Here is a 25980-nt window from a genome sequence, read left to right on the forward strand (position 1 = left end):
TTTATTTATGCATACAAGAACTGGGGTACAGGCCAGAGATGCGGGGGGTGAGAGGATTCACCAGAGATAGAGTGGGGAACAGGAACAGGCAGATCTACTAAAATACACTGCTGAGGGGAGCAGTGGGTGAGGCAGAAGAGGTCTGCTGCACCCTGTGGGTCAGCTCCCTGGCCGGAGGTAGAACTCATGCTGCAGTAGCTGCAGATAGCTTCATAGTACTGAAGCTAAACACCCTGCACCACCTGGGAGGCTACCACAACTATCATTTCTAATATCAATATAATATATAACCACCATGAGAAGTCACTAAAACAGGCCAAACAAGAACATATGACAATGAACTTGTGACCAGGCTTTTTAGAACATGCATCTACAAAACCCACAGTTAGCACCGTACTTTGTGATCAAGATGGGAGAACAAGACAGGAGAAGTCCTCTTGCCACTTCTACTCAACATTGTACTGGAGGGTTCTAACCAGAACAATTAGACAAGAAGCAAGAAAGGCACCCAAGATGGAAAGATAGAGAAACATCTGTTTCCAGATGACATGACTTAATACGTAGAAATTCCTAAGGTGATGATAATGGTTGTACAGCAATGTGAATGTACTTAGTGTCAGAAACTTAGTGGCCAAAATGGCTGTTTATGTGTGTATTTCTACATATCTGTACATATATATTTACCATGTGAAAAGAAGGAATACCCCATAAACTGGAAATCTTTAAGTCATATACTATCATTTTTCTTTCCCAGAAAACTATCAACTGCAGCACATGACAGGACACTACACACGGAATTTCAGAATGGGCAAGAAGTCAGTCAAGCAGATCAAGGTCATAACCACAATTTTCTGCCTCTGATGTGTGTGCATAGGCAAATTAATAAATTACATAAAATTTGCCTTTCCTTCAAATGAAAGTGAGGAAAGTGGTATTGAAAACTGAAAAAAGCAACATGGATGGCTGGAGCATATTGTGTGGTGGAAGAGGAAATCTTAGAAGCAAGGAGTTACACAATATGAGGTCTTTTGGGTCAAAGAAAGAATTTCTTATTTCAGATGCAGTGAGGAAGCCAATAAAGGGTTTTTTAGCAGGTGGAAAAACAATGTGACCGTTAGGAAAGCAGTCTGCTGCCATGTGAAGAACAGACTGAAGGACAACAAAGTCAGAGTCTTACTAGGACATGGCTTTTTGGGGTGGAAAACTGGCAAAAACCTTTTTTAAAGAGTCACCTCAGATGACTGGCATGTGCACCCCTGCTTAGGAGCCACTGTTCATTAACTCCTCAGATCTTTTCTCATTATTCTTAACGCTACTGCCCTGATTATCTCTTGCCTAGCATATTAAAATAGCCTCCCTGGCTGTAGCATTCTCCAGTCTGACCTATTTTCTACATCACTGCCAGAATTCCATCCCTAACTCCTATTTTTTTGTTGTTATGTAAGCCACTGTGACAAATGGTAAAATGGAATAATGTCTCTACATAACAGCATTGTATCAATTTCCTGGTTTTGATAATTACACTGGAGTTATGTAAGAGAATGTCCTCAATAAAATAAATACTAAAGTATTTAGGAGTAACAGGGCATTGTGCACCAACTTATTCTCAAGCAGTTCAGACAAAAACATGAATGCATAGTTATATAGACTAAAAAGAGGACAATGCCCATTTGAGAAAATGTTAATATTTGGGGAATCTGGATAAAGGTTATGAGAATTCACTTGCTCATTTTGCCACATTTAACCTGAGATTATGTCAAAATAAAGAAAACTCCAATAGCCCAAACACTTCATTTTGACATGTGTTGTTAACACTATTTTAGGTGAGCTGTCAGGTTAGGCCGTACATTTTGCAGGCCTGAGTAATATCACTGTATTAGTATACACACAGCACTATTCTTTTTCTAATGAATGACAAAAATTAGGACGAAGAGCGCACTTATGACAAGGCAATCTCCTTTCAGAAGCCACAACGACAGGGCACAAGCCAAGAAATGTAGCTCTTGGAATACTCTTCCTTAAAATGAGCTAAAGACAAAGATAAAGCATGCCATCCCCGCAAGTCTGTGTGAAAGCATTACTAGGAGAAAATTCCTAAAAAGAAACCATGTAAGAAATATTCTGAGCTCAGGGGAATGTGAAAAGCCATGAGTTGAATAATCCAATGTAATGACTACAGCAAAAAAACAACAGACTGTACTGTTCTGACTGGCTCCAGGGTGTTCTGGGCTGCGGGGAAACAAGGCACCATGTAGCCGTGAGACAGACCTATGAGATCTGAGAAACCTCTAGATCTTGCCATAGACTTACGAACACTTGAAGTCCACCCACAGAGCTCAGGCTCAAGACCCCTGGCTCAGCATTATCTAGACAGCTACAAGTATGACATAACATTTGTGCCAAGAACGGAAACAAAAAACTGCATCGTCATTAACCAGTATTCCAACCAACTGCTCACTACCACAAAATGTCAAACCAAGATGAAGTTCCTTATCTCACTATTCCTACCGTTCTGAAAGTTCACAGGTACAATAATTTAAAACAGCCAGTTTAAAAACAAAACATCTTTTAACAATATGAATGGAAGTGCCAAAACACTTTGAAATAATTTTTACAGAAAAACCTCACATCTGTCTAGATGGTATAAAAATTTGTTAATATAACGATACATATAAGCAGTTTTTAAAAAAATAATTATGAACCTCGAGAAGAGGACCACAGTCAGATAAACAATGTAGACTACAACCAAAGCCACAAACCCAACTCACCAGCAATTTCTACAATATCCCCAGGAACTATGTCTTTAGCCTTAATTCGCTGTACACTCTTTCTGTCCTGTCGATACACTTTGCCCATTTCAGGCTCATACTCCTTAAGAGCTTCAATGGCATTTTCAGCATTTCTTTCCTGTAAAAAAGAAAAGAGGAAAAAGTAATAAACAGATGCTTGCCACTGCAAGTTTTTGGAGGAATCAAAATTTAGCGTCCTCATCTAAACTTAACACCCCCCCCCCACACACACACACTGACATTTGTAGTACGCAATTTACATCTTACAGTGATACACACTAGGACCCTTATGATTCTGTATTACAAATGAAAAGAAGAGCACCCTCCCAAGGGTAAAGGAATACAGTCACACTGGGAGAAGCAGAAAGAGAACCGGCTATTCCCAGGACACTATAGAACAGCCCTCACTCCAGTCACGAATTGCCATTTACACAAATCCTGTCTCACATGGAAGGTAATGGCCTGGGGGGCTCAACCGCCTACGTCCAATCCAGGGCTTTCGACGCAGGAGCTATGTGACTGTGGTTAAGCTACACTACACACAATCTCACTGCCTACAAAGCAATGACACCAATATTACCTCTCATTAAGGTTGGTGAGAATTTACAAATTATATGTCAAATGTTTAGGATCGTGTTTTGGTACACACAGAAGCTATGAGTGATGAATTTAAGATAATCAAGTTCTAAGAAATCGCTCTCTAATTTAAATGTTATAATCACATCAGAGCACTACCACATACCATACTTACCATATCATATATGAGCATTATCAACACTTAGTCATGCAGCTATTCTTTCTAATTTCAAAATGAAAGTAGACTCAAAATAAGTCATGTTGCGTTAAAAAAAAAAAAAAAAGCTACAGGAAAGTTACTTTAGGGATTTAAAACAAGAAAAAAAAACCTATGTGCCAAATTTGTCCCTTTTTTGGAGAATAAGCAATTACAAGTCAAAGAGAAGGGCCTCCCTGGTGGTGCAAGGGTTTTAGATACCGTCTATGAAGTGATCTGCAGCCTCTGCAGCACAAGTTCGATCCCCGGCCAGGGAGCTACCCACATGGCGCGGCAGACCTCTCCTGACTCACCCGCTGCTCCTCTCAACAGTGTATTTCAGTCAGTCTGCCTGTTCTGTTCCCACTCTGTCTCTGGTCAGAGTCCTCTCACCCCCCACACCTCTGGCCTGTACCCAGTTCTTGTATACACAAATCTTTGGGGGAAAAAAAAAGGAGATATGCACCACCTTATACTTAACAGAAATACTAGAATATTTAAGTCTAATTTGTCACTGCTAAAAGGTCCTTCAAATTAAGTTTCAACATCACTAATATTGTAGAAAGACTAAATTATTGGGCCTTACTGGTGGACAAGGGGTAAAGCACAGCACTGTGAAACTATCCACAGCCTTTGCAGCATGAGTTCGATCCCCGGCTCTGCCAGGGATTTTAGAAACATTGCATGGTGCAGCAGACCTCTACTGTCTCACCAATTACTCCCCTCAACAGTGTATTTCAGTTAGTCAGTCAGTTTGCCTGTTCTGTTCCCCACTCTGTCTCTGATGAATCCTCATAACCCCTGCACCTCTGGCCTGTACCCCATTTCTTGTATGCACAAATAAATCAATCCTTAAAAAAAAAATTCTGAGCACTATTGCTATTTAACTATGGTGAAATTTGAAACTACTTTTTCTGCAGGATTATTTCCCACTAAATTTATGAATTGTGGCAGTTTTACTTGTTTCTCTGTCTTGAAGGTTATGACAAGGAGTTTACCTGCACTGCTCAAGGTTAAGGAGATAACCCAGGAACACCCTATTTTGCTCCAATTAAAATTAGCAAATACACATTTAAATTATTAAAAATGCAATTAATGTCATTTAAAAAGCCTTTCCCAGGCCTCCCGGGTGGCGCAGCGGGTTAAGACACAACCTATGAAGCTATCCGCAGCCAGTGCACCATGAGTTTGATCCCAGGCCAGGGAGCTACCCACCTGGTGCAGCAGACCCCTCCTGGCTCACCTGCTGCTCCCCTCAGCAGTGTATTTCAGTCAGTCTGCATGTTCTGTTCCCCACTCTGTCTCTGGTCAGAGTCATCTCACCCCCCATAGCCCTGGCTTGTACCCCAGTTTGTATATGCATAAATAAATCTTTTAAAATAAATAAATACATAAATAACCTTTCCCCCTCATCCCAGTTCAAACTATCAAAGAGTATTTGTGGAATGTAGGAGTGGAAAAGGAAGCTAATGATTATGGATTCAAATAGGTTACAGCAAAATCCTATCAACTTGGAGAAACACAAATATACCAAACCTACTACTAACAAAAAGATAACTTAAAAGAGAATTTTCCAAGGTTGCCTTTGTACTAAAAGTTTACAGTTTCCCTACCTCCCGTTATAGCTCCTACTCAATCCCAAATTGGTCTAAATGTCATCCCTCAAACACTTTGTACCCTTCTGCTCACGCCAGTCCATATCTGGAATATTTGCCCAAGCCTCCATCCACAAAACTGTGCACAATTTTGTGTGTAGACTCCTTTAGGGAGGTCTTCCTTGATGACACTGGTCAGAAATGTGTGCCCCCTTCTACATCTCCTAATACTACCTTATACCACTCTTTTTTTTTTATTTATACAAGAGCTGTGGTACAGGCCAGATGTGCAAGAGGGTGAGAGGATTCACCAGAGACAGAGCGGAGGACAGAATACGCAGACCAACTGAAATACACTGCTGAGGGGAGCAGCGGGTGAGACAGGAGAGGTCTGCCTCGCCATGTGGGCATCTCCGCGACAGGCGGGGACCAAACTGGCACTACAGAGGCTGCAGACAGCTTCAAAGCGCTGCGCTCAACTGCCTGCGCCATCAGGGAGGCCCAATGTAAACAAATTTTTAGGGGAAAATGTAAGAGGAATGTAGGAGTACTTTTCTTCTAAGTAGACCATCTTTCTATGAGTCTACCACAAAGACCTTCATGTTTAGGGCCTCCCTGGTGGCACAGGGGTTAAAGTCTCAACGCTATCAAGCTCTCGCCAATCCACTCTGGCAAGAGTTTGATCCCCAGCCAGGGAGCTAACCCACATGGTGCAGCAGATCTCCCATGTCTCGCCCACAGCTCCCCTCAGCAGTGTATTTCATTCAGTCAATCCACCTGTTCTGCTCCCCAATCGGTCTCTGGTGAATCCTCTCAACATCCGCACCTCTGGCCTAGACCCCAGTTCTTGCATGCATAAATAAATAAAAATGAATCTTAAAAAAAAAAAAAAAAAAAAAAACTTCACATTTATTAATGAGATTGAAGTTTATAATTCCAATAGTACAGAGATGTTTATAAGATGTTAATATTAAGAATGATAGATGCACTATATTTTAATCTTCAAGAGATAACTACATCAAAAAATCTAAACTTAGAAAGTATTAGTCTCAGAGTCTATTAAAATCTGTCAAAAAAAAAAATTCAAGAGATCAACAAAGTTCTCAGACTCGGTTATCTGCAGATGAACAATTCTGTAAACAGTGATGGGGTTCATCATATTTCTATAGTAAAATTATCTTCTATTCTGTAAGAAATGCTTGGGCAACTACAGTAAAACATTCTAGGAGTATGCTCTGAAGGGAAAAAACAATTTTTACAACTAAGCCACCCCATACCCCACCCCAAGTTCCAAGAAGCTTAAGAAAGCATGGATTTTATGAAGTATTTCACAAGAGGCAGCTAAGAAATACAGTAACAAATACTGGTTCTCAAACATTTTGGTTTTCCATAAGTAGCTTTTCTTGCCTGTTGTTCTTACCTCCACCCTACCATGAAGAATGAGCAATTTTCATAGCAAAGTATATGCATGAGACCTCTGAAAAATTTGCCATTAAATAAATTAATGCACAAAAGACAAAACACATGTAGACATTCCACAGAAGATATTTTTAGTCAACACATCAGGAAAAACGTAACATCAACACAGCTTAAATCACGCACATAAAACACTAATATTTAGCATTACAGACGTTTTGCTTACCTGCCATACACCCACAATTGCATTGGCTACTAATATAAGTAAAATTACAAAGGGTTCTACAAAGGCAGTAATTGTCTCTTCACCTTCTTCAAACCAAGCCAAAACCTGAAAGAGAAATGTATGCGTTAAAAGGGTATGTGTCTTTAGGCTTCATGCCACTTTAAGAACAAAAGCTGCTGGCACTAAAGAAGCTACTGATACAATATATAAAAACCTCTTACTGTCCCTAGAAACAAATAGTGGCAAAATATAATGAAGCAAACAACCTGCTATGTCTTGTTCACAATAATTCTTGAGAATTAAAATTACCTAACTTCTTAACAATACCTTTAAGTGCTATTTTTTTTATGTACTAACTTGTTTTAAACTTCAAATACAGGGGCAAGGGTGGGAGGAAAAAAATTCCAAACAACATACTTTTCAGAAGTAATCCCACTTATTTTTTATGTATATATTCAGAAGAAATGAAACTTAAATTCTTGATTTTGCTGAATAAAAGGCAACCATTAACAAATTTGTAACTGGTTATTATTCACGTCAATAATAGTATCAATGTGGCAAAACAGCAAAAAATACTTGATCGCTGATTCAAATTTTACTGTATGTAAATTCTTAGTGCCCTATTTATTTTCTTTTTAGAAATCCTGCAAGATTGGGCCTCCCTGACAGCCGGCGAGGGTCCCACATGGCGCGCAGTCCTCTCCTGTCGCGCCCGCTGCTCCCCTCAGCAGTGTATTTCATCAGTCTGTCTGTTCTGTTCCCTGCTATGGCTCTGGTGAATTCTCTCACCCGCCCATGCTTCTGACTGTACCCAGTGCTTGTATTTAAAAAAAAAAAAAGATTGGGCCTCCCTGGAAGCGTACAAGTTAAAGTCTTGGCACTACCACCAAGGCGTGCTGCTACACCCTGAGTTCCATCCCTGGCCAGGGAGCTAGCTAATCCACATGGCACAGCAGACCACTCCTGTCCTGCCTGCTGCTCCCCTTAGCAATGTATTTCAGTAGATCTGCCTGTTCTGCTCCCCGCTCTGTCTCTGGTGAATCCTCTCAACCCCCACCTCTGGCCTACACCCCAGTTCTTCTATGCAAATATAAGTAACAGAATTAAAAAAAAAAAATTACTACTGCAGGTTGTTGGGCATAATGGAAAGCCATCTTCATGGTCACCCTTCTATGACATCATGTGTAGCAGTACAGTACTTCCGAGGGGACATAAGCCCAAAAACAGTACAAATGGATGCAGAACAAGGACCCCCAAGAAAAAGGACCAGAGAACTAACCCCTGGTTCATACAAGCACAAGCTGGTTAAGATATAAAAGCTGGGCCTCCTTGGTGGCCCAGGAGTTCAGTATCAGCACTATCAAGCTATGACCAGCCACTGCAGCATGAGTTCAATCCTTGGCCAGGGAACTGATCCACAGGACACAGGAGACCACTCCTGTCTTGCTTGCTGCTCCCCTCAGCAGTTTATTTCAGTAGACCTGCCTGTTCTGCTCCCCACTCTGTCTCTGGTCTATACCCTAGTTCTTGTATGCATAAATAAATAAAAATAAATCTTTTTTTAAAAAGATTTAAAAACTACAGCTAAGAGAGCCACACCATACGTTACAACCAAGCAGCTCTAAGGTGGCAAGCAGGAATCTTTTATCTGTATAGTAAAGAACATGACAACAGAACCACCTAAATGGTTTAAAGTGTAACAATTTTTGCATGCCAATCCAGACAGAATTTTAGAGATATCTAATAATTCAAGCTGGAAGGTAAGATCTGCCTTCGCTTTTTCAGCATTGCTTTAAAAGTTTCACAATGAAATATTTCTTTTTTTTTTTTTTTTTTATAGAGGCATGCTTTATTTATTTGTTTGCTGGTTTCTTTGTTTGTTTTGTTTATACATGCACTGGGTACAGTCAGAAGCGCGGGAGGGCGAGAGAATTCACCAGAGCCAGAGCGGGGAGCAGAGCAGGCAGAAGGACCGAAGTACACTGCTGAGGGGAGCAGCGGGCGGCAGGAGAGGTCTGCGCGCCATGTGGGACCCTCCTCCGGTGGCCGGGGAGCAGCCGGGGATCGAACCGGCGCCGCAGAGGCCGCGGGCAGCTTCGCAACCCAGCGCTCAACCGCTGCGCCACCGGGGAGGCCCCACAATGAAATATTTCTTAAAAAAAGATCATTTAGTAACTATAAAAGCCCTGTTCCTGATATTAACAGTTAGATATGGTTTATGACAATAACGAAAACATGTGACTACATTTGTACTTAGAAAATTATAAACTAAGCTTAATAGTATAAATTTAAACAAGGAAAAAAACCCAGGACATAAGCAGGACCAGGTCCTGGTGGATGCCACTCACCACTGACAGTGAATAATTCAGGGCAGGCAGAAAACTAGAATGAATATAAATGTTGTTGCAAGCTTTCAATAGGGCATTCCTGGTGTTAAGACTAGGCCTGATGCCAAAACGAAAACTTCTCTAGGAAGTTATAAATTTTGATAGATGCAAGATCACAGCTGTTAGATACTAGTCTTTCAAATGCTTGCCAAGGAGGGCCCATCAGAAATAAGAAACTTAATTAGCTAATGGAGGAGAAAAATAGCTCAACTTGAAGAGTAACTAGGACCTTTTCAAAAGGTCAGTGAGGCATTAGCAACTGTAAGATAAGCTTCACACCTTGTTAAAGCTGGTATGAATTTCCATCTTGGCAGCTAGGCTGAGGAACAAACTTAAAAGTCAGATCCCAGAACAGCTGGAGGAAAGGAAGACTGAAGCAAGCAGTGACAAGACTATCAGAGCAACCCTCTAATTTCCAAGAAACGTGTGATCCTTTTGCACAAGTGGCACCCACCCACAATGTAATAATCATAATCTATACAGTCCAATAACTCTTTTCTTCTGTGACTCTAAATGCTCATGTTTAAAAAACATAGGCTCTCAGATATTTGGAAGATCCACCAATTACTGAGTGATGAAAAACTAGTGGGCAAATCTCTCACAGGGTGTAAGGATGATGCTAAATATACTTAAAATTGACAACCACCAACTTTTCCTGTATATTTTATCTATTTCGAAAGCAATATAACTGAAAGAATTATAAGCTACAGCTCAAAAGATTGATCATATTTCATTAATTGGTAAGAACCAATCTAGTCAGTTATGTTCATAGTCTATTGTGTCACACACATGGTTTTATTCTATTGGAAAGAAAACCTCTTGTGTAAGTTCTTGAATGCATAAGTAAATAAAATAAACCTTTTCTTAATAAAAAAAAAATTTGCTATGCCTCTGGAAAGACTTGTTCAATGAATGAAATTTTCATCAAAAAAATTTTTAGAAGCGGCAAAAGATAACAAGACACTTCACAAGAATGAAAAAAGAATTCCCAGTACATGTCTCAGCAATTTCCTGGAGTGGGAAAAATTCTTTCAGTCATGTATGTATGTATGTATGTATGTATGTATGTATGTACACATATATAAGCATCTATCAAGCTAAAAGAAGCTAGATCTTCTTTTGCTCTAGACAAGAGTTGTGAAAACACTCTTCAACATTTCCAGACTCGAAAACACAAAACTTAAAAAAAAAACAAACCCATATACTTTCAGTTTCAAAACCACATTTTAAAGGATCTAAATAGTCAAACCAACTAATTAACAGCCCCACTTCTAAAAATAAAGCACTGAAGAAATATTTAACTACATAACTCAGTATTCAAAACTTCCCAATTATATAGTTCTGAGAACACCAAAGATTTAACATATTTAACAAATGTTACCAACATAAACTCAAATATTTCTTAAATCCAAAGCACATATTGGGCCTCCCTGGCGGCACAAGGGGTTGAGATGCAACCTGTGAAGCTATCCGTGGCCACTGCAGCCCAAGTTCGATCCCCGGCCAGGGAGATACCCACATGGCGCAGCAGACCTCCCCTGTCTCCCAGCTGCTCCCCTCAGCAGTGTATTTCAGTGGATCTGCCTGCCCCACTCTGCCTCTGGGTGAATCCTCTCACTCCCTCCCATCCCCTCCCCCCCCCGCACCTCTGACCTATACCCCAGTTCTTATATGTATAAATAGATAAATCTTAAAAAAAAAAAAAAGGGCCCAGAATGAAAAAAGACAAATGATTCAAACATAAGTACAATTTGGAAAGTATTCTTGTCTAAAATTTCATTTCGTTGTAGGGTTGCAGGGTCAACCTACAGAGCTAAGGTGGGGAAACAGGTTAGAAAAACTTATACAAATTGCATTACCAAAGAGGGCTTTAAGATTTAGACAGATACACATGCCCTCATGCTCACTTCCTTCAGGTCTGTCCTCAAATGTCACATTCCTAATGGCCCTATTGAAAGTTGTACTCTCCACCCATACCTCTACTCCCTTACTTCCTCACCCTTCCCCACACTTAATTTTTCTCCACAGCACTATCACCATCCAACAATTATCATTTATTATGTCTCCATGAGAATGTCAACTCCAGGTTAGGGATTAGGTCCATTTTGCTGGATGCTGGATCCCCAGAGCCTGTGCCATGCACTGGGTCCTCAATAAATACCTAACAAAGCAGCCACAAGAAAGGATAGGCAGGCATTCCAATGAAGCAACCGTATGATGTGTTACACGGAGGGCAAAGCTAATGAAAAGGAGAGAAAGACAAAAATGAAAGGACATAAGAACAGAATTTCTAATGCTACTCCATAGGCCACAGGAGATACACAGTTCACTCCTTCCAATCCAAGTAACCTTTAAATACAGAACTCTTGGGCCTCCCTGGTGGCGCAGCGGTTGAGCGCTGGGTTGCGAAGCTGCCCACAGCCTCTGCAGCGCCGGTTCCATCCCCGGCCACCGGGTGAGGGTCCCACATGGCGCGCAGACCTCTCTTGCCTCAGCAGTGTACTTCGGTTCTTCTGCCTGCTCTGCTCCCTGCTCTGGCGAATTCTCTCACCCTCCCGCGCTTCTGACTGTACCCAGTGCTTGTATAAATAAATAAAAATAAATCTTTAGGGCCTCCCCGGTGGCGCAGCGGTTGAGCGCTGGGTTGCGAAGCTGCCCACAGCCTCTGCGGTGCCGGTTCGATCCCCGGCTGCTCCCCGGCCACCGGAGGAGGGTCCCACATGGCGCGCAGACCTCTCCTGCCGCCCGCTGCTCCCCTCAGCAGTGTACTTCGGTCCTTCTGCCTGCTCTGCTCCCTGCTCTGGCTCTGGTGAATTCTCTCACCCTCCCGCGCTTCTGACTGTACCCAGTGCATGCATAAACAAAAAAACAAACAAACAAATAAATAAATAAATAAAACATGCCTCTATTAAAAAAAAAAATAAATAAATAAATCTTTAAAAAAAAAAAATACAGAACTCTTGGCGAATATTACAAGTTAATTAAACTTTACCCCTACAGGTCACAAGTGTAAAATAGTAATGCAGTTTCCTACTTTCTGCCATAGCAAAATATTAACTATGGTTAACAGTTTACTACTTAGTTTGATATTTCAAATCCTAAAACCTGGAATTTTTTCCTTGAGCAGAATCTGACGACATATCACATATGTAAGAACTGTCTGTTCACGTCTCTAAAATAATACAACTACTCTATCATGTCTTTCCTATAAAACCAAGAGGAATAAACTGCCACAAAAAGGCTGGTGCTCTTTCAAGAAATAAAGAAATGGGGACTGAAAAGGTCAACTACAATGTAGCAGCAGCACCGATGCCACTCGAAAAATCAACAAAACAGGTTTTATAACTTAACTCAAAGTAAATTGATTTCTACAGTAACAATACTTCCAAAACTTTTTTGTTAAACACAATCCACGAAATAAAAATTAAACAGTTCATTTCCTGAGCAAAAAACCCAAACTTCAACTCCAAAACATAGCTCTACAAATGTATTAAAACAACCCAACACCTTACCTTACAACAAAGTGAAAGCACTTATATTAAAAATCCATTCGAAAATGCCTAGAAACTATTATAAACTTTTCACTTTAAGGAGAAAAAAAAAAATCACACATCCATTCAAAATGTTAATAATACAAAGTCACTCAAACGACCCTACACCACCCAGTTACTAGCTTGTTCTGCTACCATCCCCCATTTTTTTAAAAGATTTATTTTTTATGAATACAAGAACTGGGGTTCAGGCCAGAGATTGAGGGGGGAGGGTGAGAGAATTCACCAGAGACAGAGGGGGGAACAGAACAGGCAGATGGACTGAAATACACTGCTCAGGGGAGCAGCGGACCAGACAGGACAGGTCTGCAGGACATGTCTGCCTTACCATGTGGGCTGCTCCCTAGCTGGCCAGGGATCAGCCAGGGATCAGCCAGGGATAGAACTGGTGCTGCAGAGGCTGCTGATTGTTTCACAGTGTGGTGCTGTTAACCCCTTGTGCCACCGGGGAGGCCCCCATCCCATTTTTTCAAAATATCAAATCAACTGCATGTTTTTATTGGAAACAATGGCCCTGGAGGTACAACACTGCCATTAGTTACACACACAGAATAACAAAAATTTATTTTACCTGTAGCTTGTATACAACTGATTGTAACTTCTAAAATGCGCCTGATTACCTTTTTGGATATAGTACTTAACTTTCAAAGCCAAAACTATCTCAGAATGACACAGCCAGCTTAAATACAAATATCACACTAGCACCAACATAGCCCTCCCATCTGCTCTGACCCATGACTATATATCGAAACTAGTTAATCAAAGAGCTTTACCGGTTCTGCTTCTTTATCTTAATTGGTAAAGCAGAGTCATAGAGTCAAGACAGCACAGCTTCACAATGAGTGATTAAATCAGGATGCTGGATGGTTTGCTAGGACATGCTAAGTTTATTAAATGAAAACCTCAGAAAAGCTTCATGAAGACTCGATGACTGTGTATCACTTGGCTAACAAGGCAAGAAACAGGAACAGGGCAGACCCTTAACCAAACTAAAAAAAATTGTCCATTGCTTCATTTGTTTAGTTCTCAAAATAGTCCTCTACAGTATGTTTAGTCATCAAGACTGAGGGGCCTGGAGTTCTACACATACAAAAATGAACCCTGAAGCTGTGTGAATATTGCGAAGCATAAAGCATTGCACTGGGTGAATTTCACTTCCCATCATGGTTTTTATAAGAACAAAACACTGTAACTTAAGAACAAAAACCATCTCATGCTGTTAGAATTAGGAACATCTGTGTCCTATTCATGACCACTTTTAGGAAAACTACCTCGAAGTCCACTGCCCAACAAAAAATGCAATAAAATGAACAATAAAAACTGTTAATAACCTAGAAAATATCCCCACCAATCCCCATCACCTTTCTTCAGCTGTCGTCCTTTGCATTTCACCAGTTTCTTAGCAACCACAGAGCACTCAAGCTGGCAAGCACATACATAAGAAAACGTGATTTTTTTTTCATCTTTTAAGATCTAGAACCAACTGTACTGAACCTTGTTCTCTCAAGCTAAGAGTCACTCAAGACAGGGGTCCAATTTAGACAAATGTACCACCCTAAAGGTCACTGACCAAATTTGGTCAACAGTCGTGCCATCACTGCCGTCATCAGTCTTGTCACTGTCAGAAACAACTGTCACCTTGCCATTAGGGAGGCAAGGGAGAGCAACTGGAATATTCCTTTTGTAAGATCTATTTACAGACTCCAAAGAGCCTAACATCATCTTATAGTATATCACGTAATGGGAAGCCCCAAAAGAGAAAAGTCCTCCTAAATGAATTTTCTGATACTAAAACATGAACAATTTCTAACTGCATGTAGGACAGGCATCCATTTATTTCCTGTACACAAATAGCTTCAGATATTTTGTTTATAATTTTAAAATACCCATATTTTTAAAAAAACAAGCATGGAGACATGGCATAAATCTCCAAATAGGATAGTCTCACATCTTTGTTTTCTCGCTTTCCATCTATGGACTATTGTCAACTTTTTAGAAAGAAAATAAATTTCTTTATACTTACAAAAGATATACACGCTGCCAATAATAAAATTCTAACTAGTAAGTCTTCAAACTGCTCAATCACAAGTTCCAGTAAGGTTTTTCCTATTAGAAACAAACACATTTGTTGTCACTGTCATCTCAACATCTACACACACACGGGGGAGGGGAGAGGAGTAAAAAAGTATACGTCAAAGATTTACCTTCTTCAGCCGGTAACTCTGTAGAAATCCGCCAGGCAACGTGTCAAGAGAAGGGGAAGAGACAATTAATTTAGCACGCTTTCTGGGAAAAATTACCGAAATTATCAGTCTGTTGAAAGACACACACCTAACTACATGAACATTCAGCCACTTTTCTTTTACTGGGAACCCTGCTGAAATGGCACCCCAAGAAATCCCGCAGTACTTCCTGTCACCCCTGGGCCACCCCCGGGAAGCGGAGCCGTCTCGGCGATGTCCCGGGAGCCGTCGGGGGCGCCCTCGCGACCATGCGCCGCCGGGCCGGGCCCGTCTCGCGGGGCTCAGCCGGGCGGTAGGCCCGGCCCGCCCTCCACCGAGAGCAGCCCGGGGAGCTACGGGGCTCGCGGCGCCGGGGGCGGGGCGGCGCCGGGGGCCGGGGCGGCGCGGGGCCGAGGGGGCCGGCCGGCGCGCGGCCCTCTCCCAGCCGGGCAGGCCCGACCCGGCCCCGGCGCGCGGAGCGGAGCCCACGAGGCGGAGCCGGGCAGCCATCTTCCCGCGGCCGCGCCGCCGGCACCTACCGTTGGCGCCCCAGCGCTCCTTGAGCTTCTTGACCTGCTCCAGGCTCAGCCCGGTGCTCTCGTTGACGCCGAAGTGGCCCAGCACCTCCTCCACCGTCTTGGTGTGCGCGTTCTCCATGGCTGCGGGCCCGGCCGCCGCGCCGCCGCCTCGCCCTCGGGCCGCGGGCTCGCGCCTCCCGGGGCTCTCCCCGCCTCCGGCCGCCGAGCCCCCGCGCCCCCGGCCCCGCAACCGCCCTCCGGCCCCCGGCCTCGCGGGCGCCCGCCCGGCTCGGGCTGGGCTGGGCTCGGGCTCGGGCGCGGCGCTGGGCCGCGCGGCCTCGTCAGGGGCGGCCTCGTCAGGGGCGGCCTCGTCAGGGGCGGCCTCGTCAGGAGCGCGGCCTCGTCAGGGGCGGCCGCGTCAGGGGCGGCCTCGTCAGAGGGGCGGCCGCGTCAGGCCTCCGCGGGCCCAACCGCCCGCCGGGGCGCAGGCCGCGGCGCCGAGCCCCCGCCCCGCACGCTGGGGGATTCGCGGCCCCGGCCGGAGCGAGCGGCGCCCGGCGGACCCCGAGGCGGCGCGGAGCGCGGAGGCGAGCGGCGGGCCGGCGGCGGCGCGCTCACCCGGGCGCCGGGGCTCCGCACCCCGACAGCGGCGGAGGAAGCTGCGGCGGAGCAGGCGGCGGCGGCGGCGTCGGGGACGGCGCGGCGGCGGCGACTCTAATAGCATTTATCGGCCGCTGCCTCCCCTCTCGCCGCCGCCGCGGCATGTGGACGCCGCTCATTGGCCGAGAGCGCCCAGCGCGGCGCGGGCGGCCCCGCCCCGCCCCCCCGCCCCGCGCCCACGCGCCGCGCAGGCCCCGCCCCCAGGGCCCCGGATCGAGGCGGGCGCGCGCCGGGCGCGCTGCGGCCCGCGGGCGGGCGGGCGGGCGTGGGGCGAGTCCGGGCCGCTCGGCTCCCGGCCTGGCGCGGACGCAGGCTCTGGCGGGCTGGGGGCTCCGCGGGCTCCCGCTCGCCGCCCCAGGCGCGCTTGGGGTCAGCCCGGGCCGGGGCGCGGGCTGGAAGGCGAGGCCGGCGAGCCGGCCGGTGTCCTTCCCGAGCACGCGCTCGGCGTGTCCTTGGCCCGACCCGTCGCCCGCGCCGCCAGGGCCGCGCTCGGCTCCCGGGCGCGCCTGCGCCCGCCCGCCCGCCTCGGGCACCGGGGAGCCCGCGCGACCTCCCGCGGACCCGAGCCCCGCATCTCGCCTCGGGAACGCCGCATCCGCACCCGCGGCCAGGAGTTCCCCGGCACGCGGATCCCCGGGGGAGGCGGCTGGGGGCCCGCGTCGTCCCGGCCGAAGCTGCCGATAGCGCGTCCGCGCAGGGTCACAGGCCGAGCGCCTGTAACTGCCACGGTGCCGCGGGCATTGCGCTAGAAGGTGCTGGTTATTTTCTAGACTCTCGTGTCCTCAATAGGAGAAAGCGGTCTTCAATCCCTAACCGAATCTTTTAAACCACAATTTACACGTGAGGCCTGCCCAGAACCCAGGAAACTGCAAGATGAAGCGAATGTTGCTGAGAATAAAGCTGGTTAGACAACTTGACAGGGAAAAGGACCTTGGCCTTGAATTCACAAACAAAAGGTGAACCTGGGCCTCCCCGGTAGCGCAGCGGTTGAGCGCTGGACTGCGAAGCTGCCCGCAGCCTCAGCGGCACCGGTTCGATCCCCTGCCTGGGGTGAGGGTCCCACAAGGCCGCGCAGACCTCTCCTGCCGCCCGCTGCTCCCCTCAGCAGTGTCCTTCGGTCCTTCTGCCTGTTCTGCTCCCCGCTCTGCTCTGGTGAATTCTCTCACCCTCCCGCGCTTCTGATTGTACCCAGTGCTTGTATAAATCAATCAATCAATCAATCTTGTATAAATAAATAAATCTTTAAAAAAAAAAAAGTTGAACCTATTCGCATCACAAAAAGTAGCTTTCTGACTCAAGCATGTCACAAGCTTAGGCCACTTTTGTGATGGGCAATAGTGTACTGTCCACATGAGCAAAAAAGCAAAGCAAAAATCACCTCAGTTGTCCTCGATGGTTCAGCCTCAGGACTTAAGATAAATTCCTTCACCAAATGCAAAGCATTACCTAGCTGAAAAAATCAGGCACGTCATTTCATTTAATTATTTCCAAGGAGTGGAGTCTGGCGTGAAGTTTTGATTGATACTTGGAAAAGGACCAACAAAGTCCTACACCAAACAAACAAACAAAAAAATTCTAATGTATGGCAATGCACTGGGAGGCAAGGTGCAAACTGGTTAGGTCACAGGATTGTCCTCTTCCAGGAGGGACACGTGATGCATGGTGAGGGTGTGGCCGAGGAGGAAAAGGCTCTTTCCCTCTGAGACGAGGCCTGCACCAGGTCTTACCATTTCTTCTGCCTCACCACATCTCTTTCAGCAAAGATAGCAGCACTGTAGGCGGGAGGATTGTAACTTTTCTCAGCTTAGAAATTATCTTGGGCATTTGACTTTGGCTTTTTGTTCAATGGTTCAGTCTCTGCTTGGGGTTGTAAGTACCTCTGGCAAAATGATGAGCTTCTGGTTTTTGTACTAAATGCTCTTCCCCAATTCCACGTGCCTAGTTCCACCTTATCATTCAGATCCCAGCTTACATGCCACCTCCTGGAGATGATTTCACCGACCACTTTAAGTGTTCTACCCAGTCCCCTTTCTGTCACATGATTATTTTCCTCACAGCACTTATCTCAGATATTGCTTTTTTGCATAACTCTTTGCCCTTTGTCCCCCTCTACTAGGTTACAAACTCCCTGAGATCAGGTGTTTGCCTCGCTGGTCCATCCTCAGGATGCAGAACAATCCCCGGGATATACTCATTTATTGAACACCTACTGATACAATGAATGAAAGAGTCCCAACAACTGCGAAGATTAGGTTTAAAACACACGAATCAATGCTAGGCTGCCTAAGAAGTTTCTCAGATCTGAGGAATGTGGAGGCTCACGTTGCTACCACATTGTCATCACCCTTCCAGATAGTTCTTCGCAAGTCTTCTATTTGTTGGAGGTTGGACTACTCCCTTAAACTGTAAGTGTGATTTTTAGCCTCAGTTGGCCCCTTCTATGTCACATACCAATTACGCCCTTGATGCCTCAACCTGTTACTGTCTCTGAAATCTGTCGTTTATAGAATGCCAAAATTTAGTATCTTCCCAACCTCCCACAAGCAGAAAGATCTAATTTCTCTCCTCCCTTAGAAGTAAACCATCCTCAATTTACTTCATGCATCGAACAATGCAAACTTTATAAGATTTTAAAAAGTAAGAATGACCTTAGAACTACTCCTTCACCCAGGATTGCAGCTATATTCAACTGAGGACAGGGAGAGGAAAAAATGACAGCAACTGTGATTCAGAAAGTGGATGCTTCCATCAAAGAACGTCAAAGGAATTAACAAAGGAGGACATTAGTTAGTTGGTAACAGGCAGTCTAGTTTAAAAAAGCAAGGCAGAGAGAAAAGGCCCAGTAGAAAGGGGAGACCTGCATAAGAGGCCCCTGCCAGCTTCCCAACCTTCTAAAGCCCTCCTGTAAAGCGCTCAGATTGTAAGCAGCCGCCTGCTCCATATTTGGACAGCTCTGATCACAAGCAGGCTCATTCTGGGCTGCATCCACCTCCCAGGAACTGACTTTCTCCTATATATCGGCTTGTTTAGCCCTCTGGAACAACCCTGAATAAAAGCTTTAATCCCTCCTCTGTGTGAGATCCCTTTGAGTATTTCAAGATATCTATTGTGCTTTATAAAAGTCCCTTTTCTCAACTAAAAAGAACAGCTCTGTGCCCAATCTGTTTCTCCTAGCGCATGAGCCTGCAATCCCTCAGCATGCTTGCCCAGTGCTGGAGACACTCAATACCAACACAAAAGTCTGGGCACAGTCCTGGAATGGAGTGATCACCATCCACCTTTATTCTAGAAACTTCCCCAGCACACTGTCAGTTTGTGTTGTCAACTCAAAAACTGAGCCCTGTATATGTAACCTTCAGTCATGTTAAATCTTCCCATTGCGTACTTACACTGTTGATTCTTTTTTTAACCCAGGCACTGAACTCTGACTATAATGGAATGTTCTCGTGTTCATTTTGGCCCATGTTTGCAGTCTGTTGAGGTCTTTGGGAGTCTTGACTTTCAAGCAGAGTTGTGGCTGCATGTCCTAGCTGGAGCTTCACATAAATTTGATAAGCATGAATTACAACTTCTATGTCTTTATCTCTTTATTCAATAGAACATTCATTCTGGATTAGAAAATTGCCAAACCACTGGATTTAACCACTTAACTGCTTTGTCGACTGGACTCCAGGTTCTGAAATTAGTAAAGTGAACATCTTACAGTGCACCCCCTGCCCCTTGTCTCCCATAAAGCTTCCTATTCCAGCACTGAAACATCATCCTTTTAGTTTAGTACCTGACATAGTCAGCATACGAGACTCAGAAACGGAAGTGAGATGTTTACCCAGAGCAGCAGTTACTCAATTTAGTCTCACCTGCCTTGCCTGACTGACACTGGGGCGCACGCATGTTTGTTGAGTGGGATAATCAGTAGAACTGGCTGCATTATTTAAATTCCCTGTCTGTGCAAATCAGTCACTGAAGTGATGGTGGGATCTGCAATCCCACAAGTTCACCACACCGTTAGCGAGCCCACAGCTCTCTACCTGTCCATAAGAATTTAAGTAGAGGGCCTCCCTGGTGGCGCAAGGGGTTGCGATGCAACCTATGAAGCTGTCCACAGCCTCTGCAGCATGAGTTCTATCCCCGGCCGGCCAGGGAGCTACCCACTTGGCACAGCAGACCTCTCCTGTCTCTCCCACTGCTCCCCTTGTTAGGGGGAAATGATGTCCTGAGATAATCCCATGCAGGCTTTGTGGACGCCACCCCGACTCCAGACTAAAGCCATCAAAACATTGGGAAAGACAAATCCCATCACCACCAAGGGGAAGGTGGCTGGGACCTGAGGGTGGGGTTGGGCAGCCAGGTTGGATATAAAAACCAAACACATGGGCCTTGGGCTCCCTGGCTCGCGATCGCTCGCCTCCTGGCTTCACGGCTCCTGGCTGGCGGCCAACTCTGAGAGCGCCATTTTGGGATTCCTGATCGGCGGATTGGGTAGGACTCATTTAAAACTTTGTCTCCCACTTTTCTCCCAGAGCTGTACATTTCCTCATTTCCCCTTCCCTTGTAAATAAACCTTTTATGAACCTTTCACGTGTGCCTGCAGTAGAGCATTGATAAGTCCTTTTAAGCGCGCGGGTGAGGACCCACAGTCAGGCACCCCGTTATGTATCGGGGTTGCTCTACAACACCCTCAGCAGTGTATTTCAATAGATCTGCCTGTTCTGTTCCCTAATCCGTCTCTGGTGAATCCTCTCACCCCCGCCACCTCTGGCCTGTACCCCAGTTCTTCTATACTTTTTTAAAAAAATACATTTATTTATTCATTCATATAAGAACAGGGGTAGAGGCCAGAGGTGCAGGGGTGAGAGGATTCACCAGAGACAGAGTCAGGAGCAGAACAGGCAGACGGACTGAAATCCACTGCTGAGGGGAGCAGTGGGTGAAATAGGAGAGGTCTGCTGTGCCATGTGGGTCAGCTCCCTGGTTGGGGATCGAACTCATGTTTCAGTGGCTGAAGAAAAGCTTCAAAGTGTTGAGACTTAACCACTTGGGCCACCAGGGAGGCCCCTCATGTGCCCACCCTTAAAAGCAGGACCCCTGCTTCAGAATTTCAGGGAAGGAAAGTGGTTGAAGAGCGGTATCCTAAAGCTATGGGTTTCCAGTTTGAGCTTGCTGCCACATCATCTGGAGGCCCTCCCTTCAGAGTGCTCACCCAGTAGATCTGGGAGGAAGTCCAAGAATCTACATTTCTATTAAGTTCCCAGGTGATGTTGATCCTTTGAGTTCAGGACCCACACCCTGGAAAACAATACCCCTAGGGAAGGTCCCAGGAATGAGCCCTGGGCTGGCAAAACAAAAGATGACCTCTTCTCTGAGGAAACTCAAAGATCTAACTGGTTTGAGAAGGAAGCAGGAAATGCTGGGATGGAAACCTTGTTGGCTGAAGCCCTGGATTCTTCCACTGCAGTTTTCAGTTTCATCAGCCGCATATCCACCATGGCCTCCCCGCCACATCTCGGCTCCTGCCACTAGGAACCATTCTCTATTCCTCTGCACCTTTGCTCAAGTTGTTCCTTCTACTTCCATGTGCTTCAAGGGGAAGGTCTGAATCCCCGTGCATCCTGAAAGCCTTCCCTGAAGACAGTCCATTCCATCAGGCCCATCCTCACCACCCCGGAAATGAGTTGTTCCTTCTGTGTCCCACACAGACCTCATCACTCCGCTATAGTGCAGCAGCTCGGGTTTTCCTCCTACTTCTCTGGCTGATCCTTTTCAGCCTTCTTTTCATACGCCTCCCACCTTCTGCTCAAATTGACATGTGGAGTGAGTGTCCTGGGGCTCAGGACTTGGCATTCTTCCCTCTACCATCTTTCTTAGGGAACCATGGCTTTAAATGCTACCTCTACATTGATAACACATTTGTATATCTAGACCCTGGTCCCAGCTGTCTCCCTGACCTTGACAGGGTCATGGACTCATATCTGTGATTGACAAGTGGGAAGCACAACCGTAGTAGAATGGTAGAATGGCCGCCTCTCTCTGAGAATTGAGCCATGACTAATACACAGCCATTTGCATATTCAGGGCTGAGGGGAACAGCATTTGGACCAAAGGAACAGCAAACCAGTAAATACATTATGAAATGTACTCTTTATAGCACTTACCATGCTAAGTTGCTTGTTTGTTTTATCTAAGGGGGAACAGGGATTGTACGTACTTGGAAGGTGCACAATCAAGTATGAATGGAGAATAATTATGAGCTTTGAGAGCTCCGAGTGACCCTGGGGCCGGACATCCAGCACAGTGCCGGACATCCAGCAGGAGGTCAGTACCCACCTACCAAATTGACTAAGGGGGCTCTTCATGTCCTCTGCAATTATTACTCTGGAAAAAAAATATTGCCATAAAAAAAAAAAAAAAAACAAAACTCCTACAGCAGAGCCAACCAAAGTGTGTGGCAAGGTTTCCAAAGTCATAGCTCCCTGATGGGATAATGTCATTTAAATATAGCAGCTATTTTCCCTTCCAGTCATTTGTTCTTTGATTGTTGTGGAAAGATTTCAAAAGTTCTCCTCCACTACTCTCCTCCCTTACCCCCTCCACACACACACATACCATCTCCCCTCCGCCCCCTCCCCCCCGTCCCCCCAAGGAGCTCAGACCTTAAACAGTGAAATATTTAAAATGCAGAGATGACATGGCCTCCTGTGCCTGGTAGAAAAATGAGCAGTGATTAAATGTGGCTTTAGATTTAAATGAGGAGTTCCTCAGTCTCCTCCCCTGCTGGTGCCAGGGTGCTGCCCAGCAGTGAGTGCTAGCACTGCGGGCAGGGCAAGTCAGTTTCCCTGGGGCAGAGATCCAAGGACCATGAATACAGTGGACAGGTTTGCAGTTGACACATTCCTAGAATAGGATCTTTGTTCCCAAGCTGACCAGCTCACTCCCCTCACGTCCCACAACAGGAGAAGGGGGTGGGGGGGTGCGTGGAGGCTGGTTGAGGTTCCCCACAGTGATCCTGCTGTGGAGGCTGGCTGCCCGCCCAAGTCACCTTGTGATGCTCTCTCGATTTGGGAGAGGAAGAAGGAGGGGGACACTGTGTATCCTAAGGGAAGTGCGTCTGACGAGCCTGATCTGCTCCATCTGGGAGGACGCATCATGAGCCCCATCTGGCTCCCCAAGTTTCCCCAGGCTGGGCTGAGCGATGGTCCTTGCCCAGCACAGCCCCCACCTGCTCATGTCCCTCTTCAGCCTGCTCAGCCTTCATCTCTCCAGGAAAGACACTCCAAGTCTTCAGTGGCAAGACTCCCCTCCTCCCCTGCCCTTGGATTCCTCACCCTTTGGGCCACCTCTGCTTCTCTGGCTCTCTCACCCTCAGCTGAAGTGAGGCTGCTGCAAATGCTCTCGTTCCCCTGCCCCTTGGGACAGCCCTGCTCTCTCACTTGGTCTCTTAGAACCACCGGCTCATGCCCTGACTTGGAGGCAGATGCACTGTGAGGTCCTGTCCTGTGTCTCAAAAGAAACAACTGCTTCTGCTGTCCATCTCGAAGGTGGTAAAGCTCCCGGCCTTGCTTTGGCTGATTTCAGGTTTAACATTCGCCTTCTCAGGTGGGTCCGGCACAGATGGAGGATGGGCGGCACACCAGACTGCTGAGGCTTGGCTGGAGATGTTTGCAAACATTCGAAGTTTCTCTTCCATGACTCATCGGAGGAGAGCAGAGTCCTCCCTCTTCCTGGAATGCAGCAAACCCGAGGCCAACTCCTACCCCCACACCACCCCCAAAATAAAACAACCCACACATGGAGCTTTGTCCTCAAAAATCAGATCTCCCCTTAAGAGCTGACATGGCCACTTGGGGAGGGGAGCACTGTGAGGCCATGGAAGAACAGCTCCTAAGAGGATTCTCTGATCAGGAGAGAGGGGGCTGCAGGAAGGTGGGGTTATTGGAGAGCCACGCACATGTGTGATGAGGGTGGGCTTTTCAAGGTAAGCGCCTTCACCCCCTGCCTTCTCCTTTCTACTTAGCTTCCTAATGGAAACCTGGAGTAGAAGACCTTTGGATCATCACAGATAGGCTTAAATGAATGCACTGATACATAAGAGGGTTCTGGGGGGTGGGTGGGAAAGGCCAATGCAGATAAAAAGGAAGGAAAGGAGACAAAAAGGAAGACATCACTTATTAAGCACCGATTTACCAGGCATGCCATGTGCTAGGAACTTCTCACAGGCTATGGCTCCATCCTTGGGACAAGACTGTCTGGTAGGTAGCACTATCACCCCCATTTTTCCAGAAACTGATTCTCAGTGCGGGCGGTTAAGACATTGCTGGAGGCACCCTGTGAGAAATTACTGTTCATTAAATACTGCTCATAAAACACTTCCATGGAGAAGGATTACATTGGCTGCATTCTTCACACCATGAAATGCAATAAATTTCATATGAGAGTTAAACATTAGGAAAAAATCTGTAAAACTGGGCCTCCTGGTGGCGCAAGGGGTTAAGTCTCAGCACTACGAAGTTATGGGCAGCCACTACAGCACAAGTTCAATCCCTGGCCAGGGAGCTGATCCACTGGGCGCAGCAGACCTCTCCTGTCTCCCCGCTGCTCCCCTCTGCAGTGTATTTCAGTAGATGCGCCTGTTCTGCTCCCTACTCTGTTTCTGGTGAATCCTCTCACCCCTGCACCTCTGGCCTCTAGCCTAGCTCTTACATGCATAAATAAATCTTTTTAAAAAATCTGTAAAACAAATAAAAGAAGCAACAAAAACATAAATGTGTGGGAGCTAAATTTCTAAGGACTTCAGATAAAGAAACATTTTAAATTTGTATAACAAAATGTTACAAAACAAAGGAAGGGGATCTATATGCATAGAGTTGTGGGAAGGAACTGAGTGAGTGGTTCTTACAAAGCCTCTCAATGCTAAGGGTCAGCTATTCTAGGAGAGAGACAGATGCATCGCCCATGTCTCCTGTCTCCTGGTCCCAGATCACTCCTGCTTCCTCCCGTGGCAAGGGCAGGGGAGCCTTCGGAAGCCCCTTGAACTGCAGGCCCCCTGCGGTAGGGAGGGACAGCAGCTGCATTCACTGCCCTGGGAGCTGAGAAAGGAGACTTAAACAGAAAGTCTGATCCATTGAAAACTGCAGCCAGCAGAATGCAGTGACCTGAGCTGGAATTCTGCCAGGACAGTGGGATTAACTTCCCCAGCGCTGGCCAAAATGGGCCCTGGGATTTTTTTTTTTTTTTTTAATTCATTTTCCATTACAAGTGCGCGGCAACGCAAACAAGCCCCAAAACAATGTGAGCCGCTGAGAGTCATTTTCCTTTACGGGGTGCCATCTCAGTACCACACACCTCGATGACCTCATCTCATTGAAATTTAAGATCGGTTTAAAATCGAGGTGGATTATTCACTTCCCCTCCAACCACGATGGCAGCGAGGCCTTGTGATGGCCGAGTTAAAGCTGTATGCACAAAAAGGGAAATAAAACAAGATGTGCACGTAGAGTCAGTGGAACCAGGAGTGATAACTTGAGCAGCGGAAAGCTAAAAAGGAGAGGTCTCATTCTCCCAGCGCCCCGAGATCAGGACTGTAGGCACTGGGATTGAGAGAGGTGTGACCACAGGCCACTGAATGTCAATTAAAGAGAGCCTGGGGTAGGAGAGAGGAGCGGCTTAGCACTTTAGGGCCAGACTGCAGGCCAATGATACTCTCAGAGGGTAGTTTCTACAATGTAGACAACACCGGGAATCTGTTCTTTAGATGCTTCAGTGTGATCACAGGTCTTCAAAATACCGCCTTTCGGAAATTGCAGGGAAACCAACCCAGAGAATTGCCCCCACCCGGTAAAGGCCCTGT

At 46.1% G+C, this 25980-nt stretch overlaps 1 protein-coding gene and 1 long non-coding RNA gene across 5 annotated transcripts in view; one reads left to right on the forward strand and one right to left on the reverse strand.

Moving 5' to 3' along the window:
- The window catches only part of ATP2A2 (ATPase sarcoplasmic/endoplasmic reticulum Ca2+ transporting 2), a 50119-nt gene extending 34003 nt beyond the window's left edge, over nucleotides 1-16116 (reverse strand). The window contains exons 1-5 of one of the 2 annotated variants that reach the window (XM_054695354.1): nucleotides 16095-16116; nucleotides 14941-14958; nucleotides 14760-14842; nucleotides 6799-6903; nucleotides 2769-2907 (exon numbers count right to left, since the gene is read on the reverse strand). In XM_054695354.1, coding sequence (XP_054551329.1) covers nucleotides 2769-2856 — 88 coding nt within the window. In that variant the 5' untranslated portion in view covers nucleotides 2857-2907; nucleotides 6799-6903; nucleotides 14760-14842; nucleotides 14941-14958; nucleotides 16095-16116. Of the gene's footprint in view, nucleotides 1-2768; nucleotides 2908-6798; nucleotides 6904-14759; nucleotides 14843-14940; nucleotides 14959-15497; nucleotides 15676-16094 lie in introns of those variants that run through there. The other variant, XM_037511191.2, reaches the window with a different exon arrangement.
- Nucleotides 16117-16758: 642 nt separating this feature from the next.
- On the forward strand, nucleotides 16759-19693 carry LOC119245329 (uncharacterized). 3 transcript variants are annotated; one of them, XR_005125272.2, is made up of 3 exons: nucleotides 16759-17092; nucleotides 18253-18541; nucleotides 19551-19693. It is a non-coding gene; the product is annotated as an uncharacterized LOC119245329 (long non-coding RNA). The 3 variants fall into 3 exon arrangements; XR_005125273.2 differs by having other exon boundaries at nucleotides 16759-16888; XR_008551941.1 differs by lacking the exon at nucleotides 16759-17092 and adding an exon at nucleotides 17104-17186.
- Nucleotides 19694-25980: the final 6287 nt, after the last annotated feature.

Source organism: Talpa occidentalis, unplaced genomic scaffold (genome assembly GCF_014898055.3).
Source record: "Talpa occidentalis isolate TD23 unplaced genomic scaffold, MPIMG_talOcc4v2.1 talOcc4.14, whole genome shotgun sequence".
Classification (NCBI taxonomy): domain Eukaryota; kingdom Metazoa; phylum Chordata; class Mammalia; order Eulipotyphla; family Talpidae; genus Talpa; species Talpa occidentalis.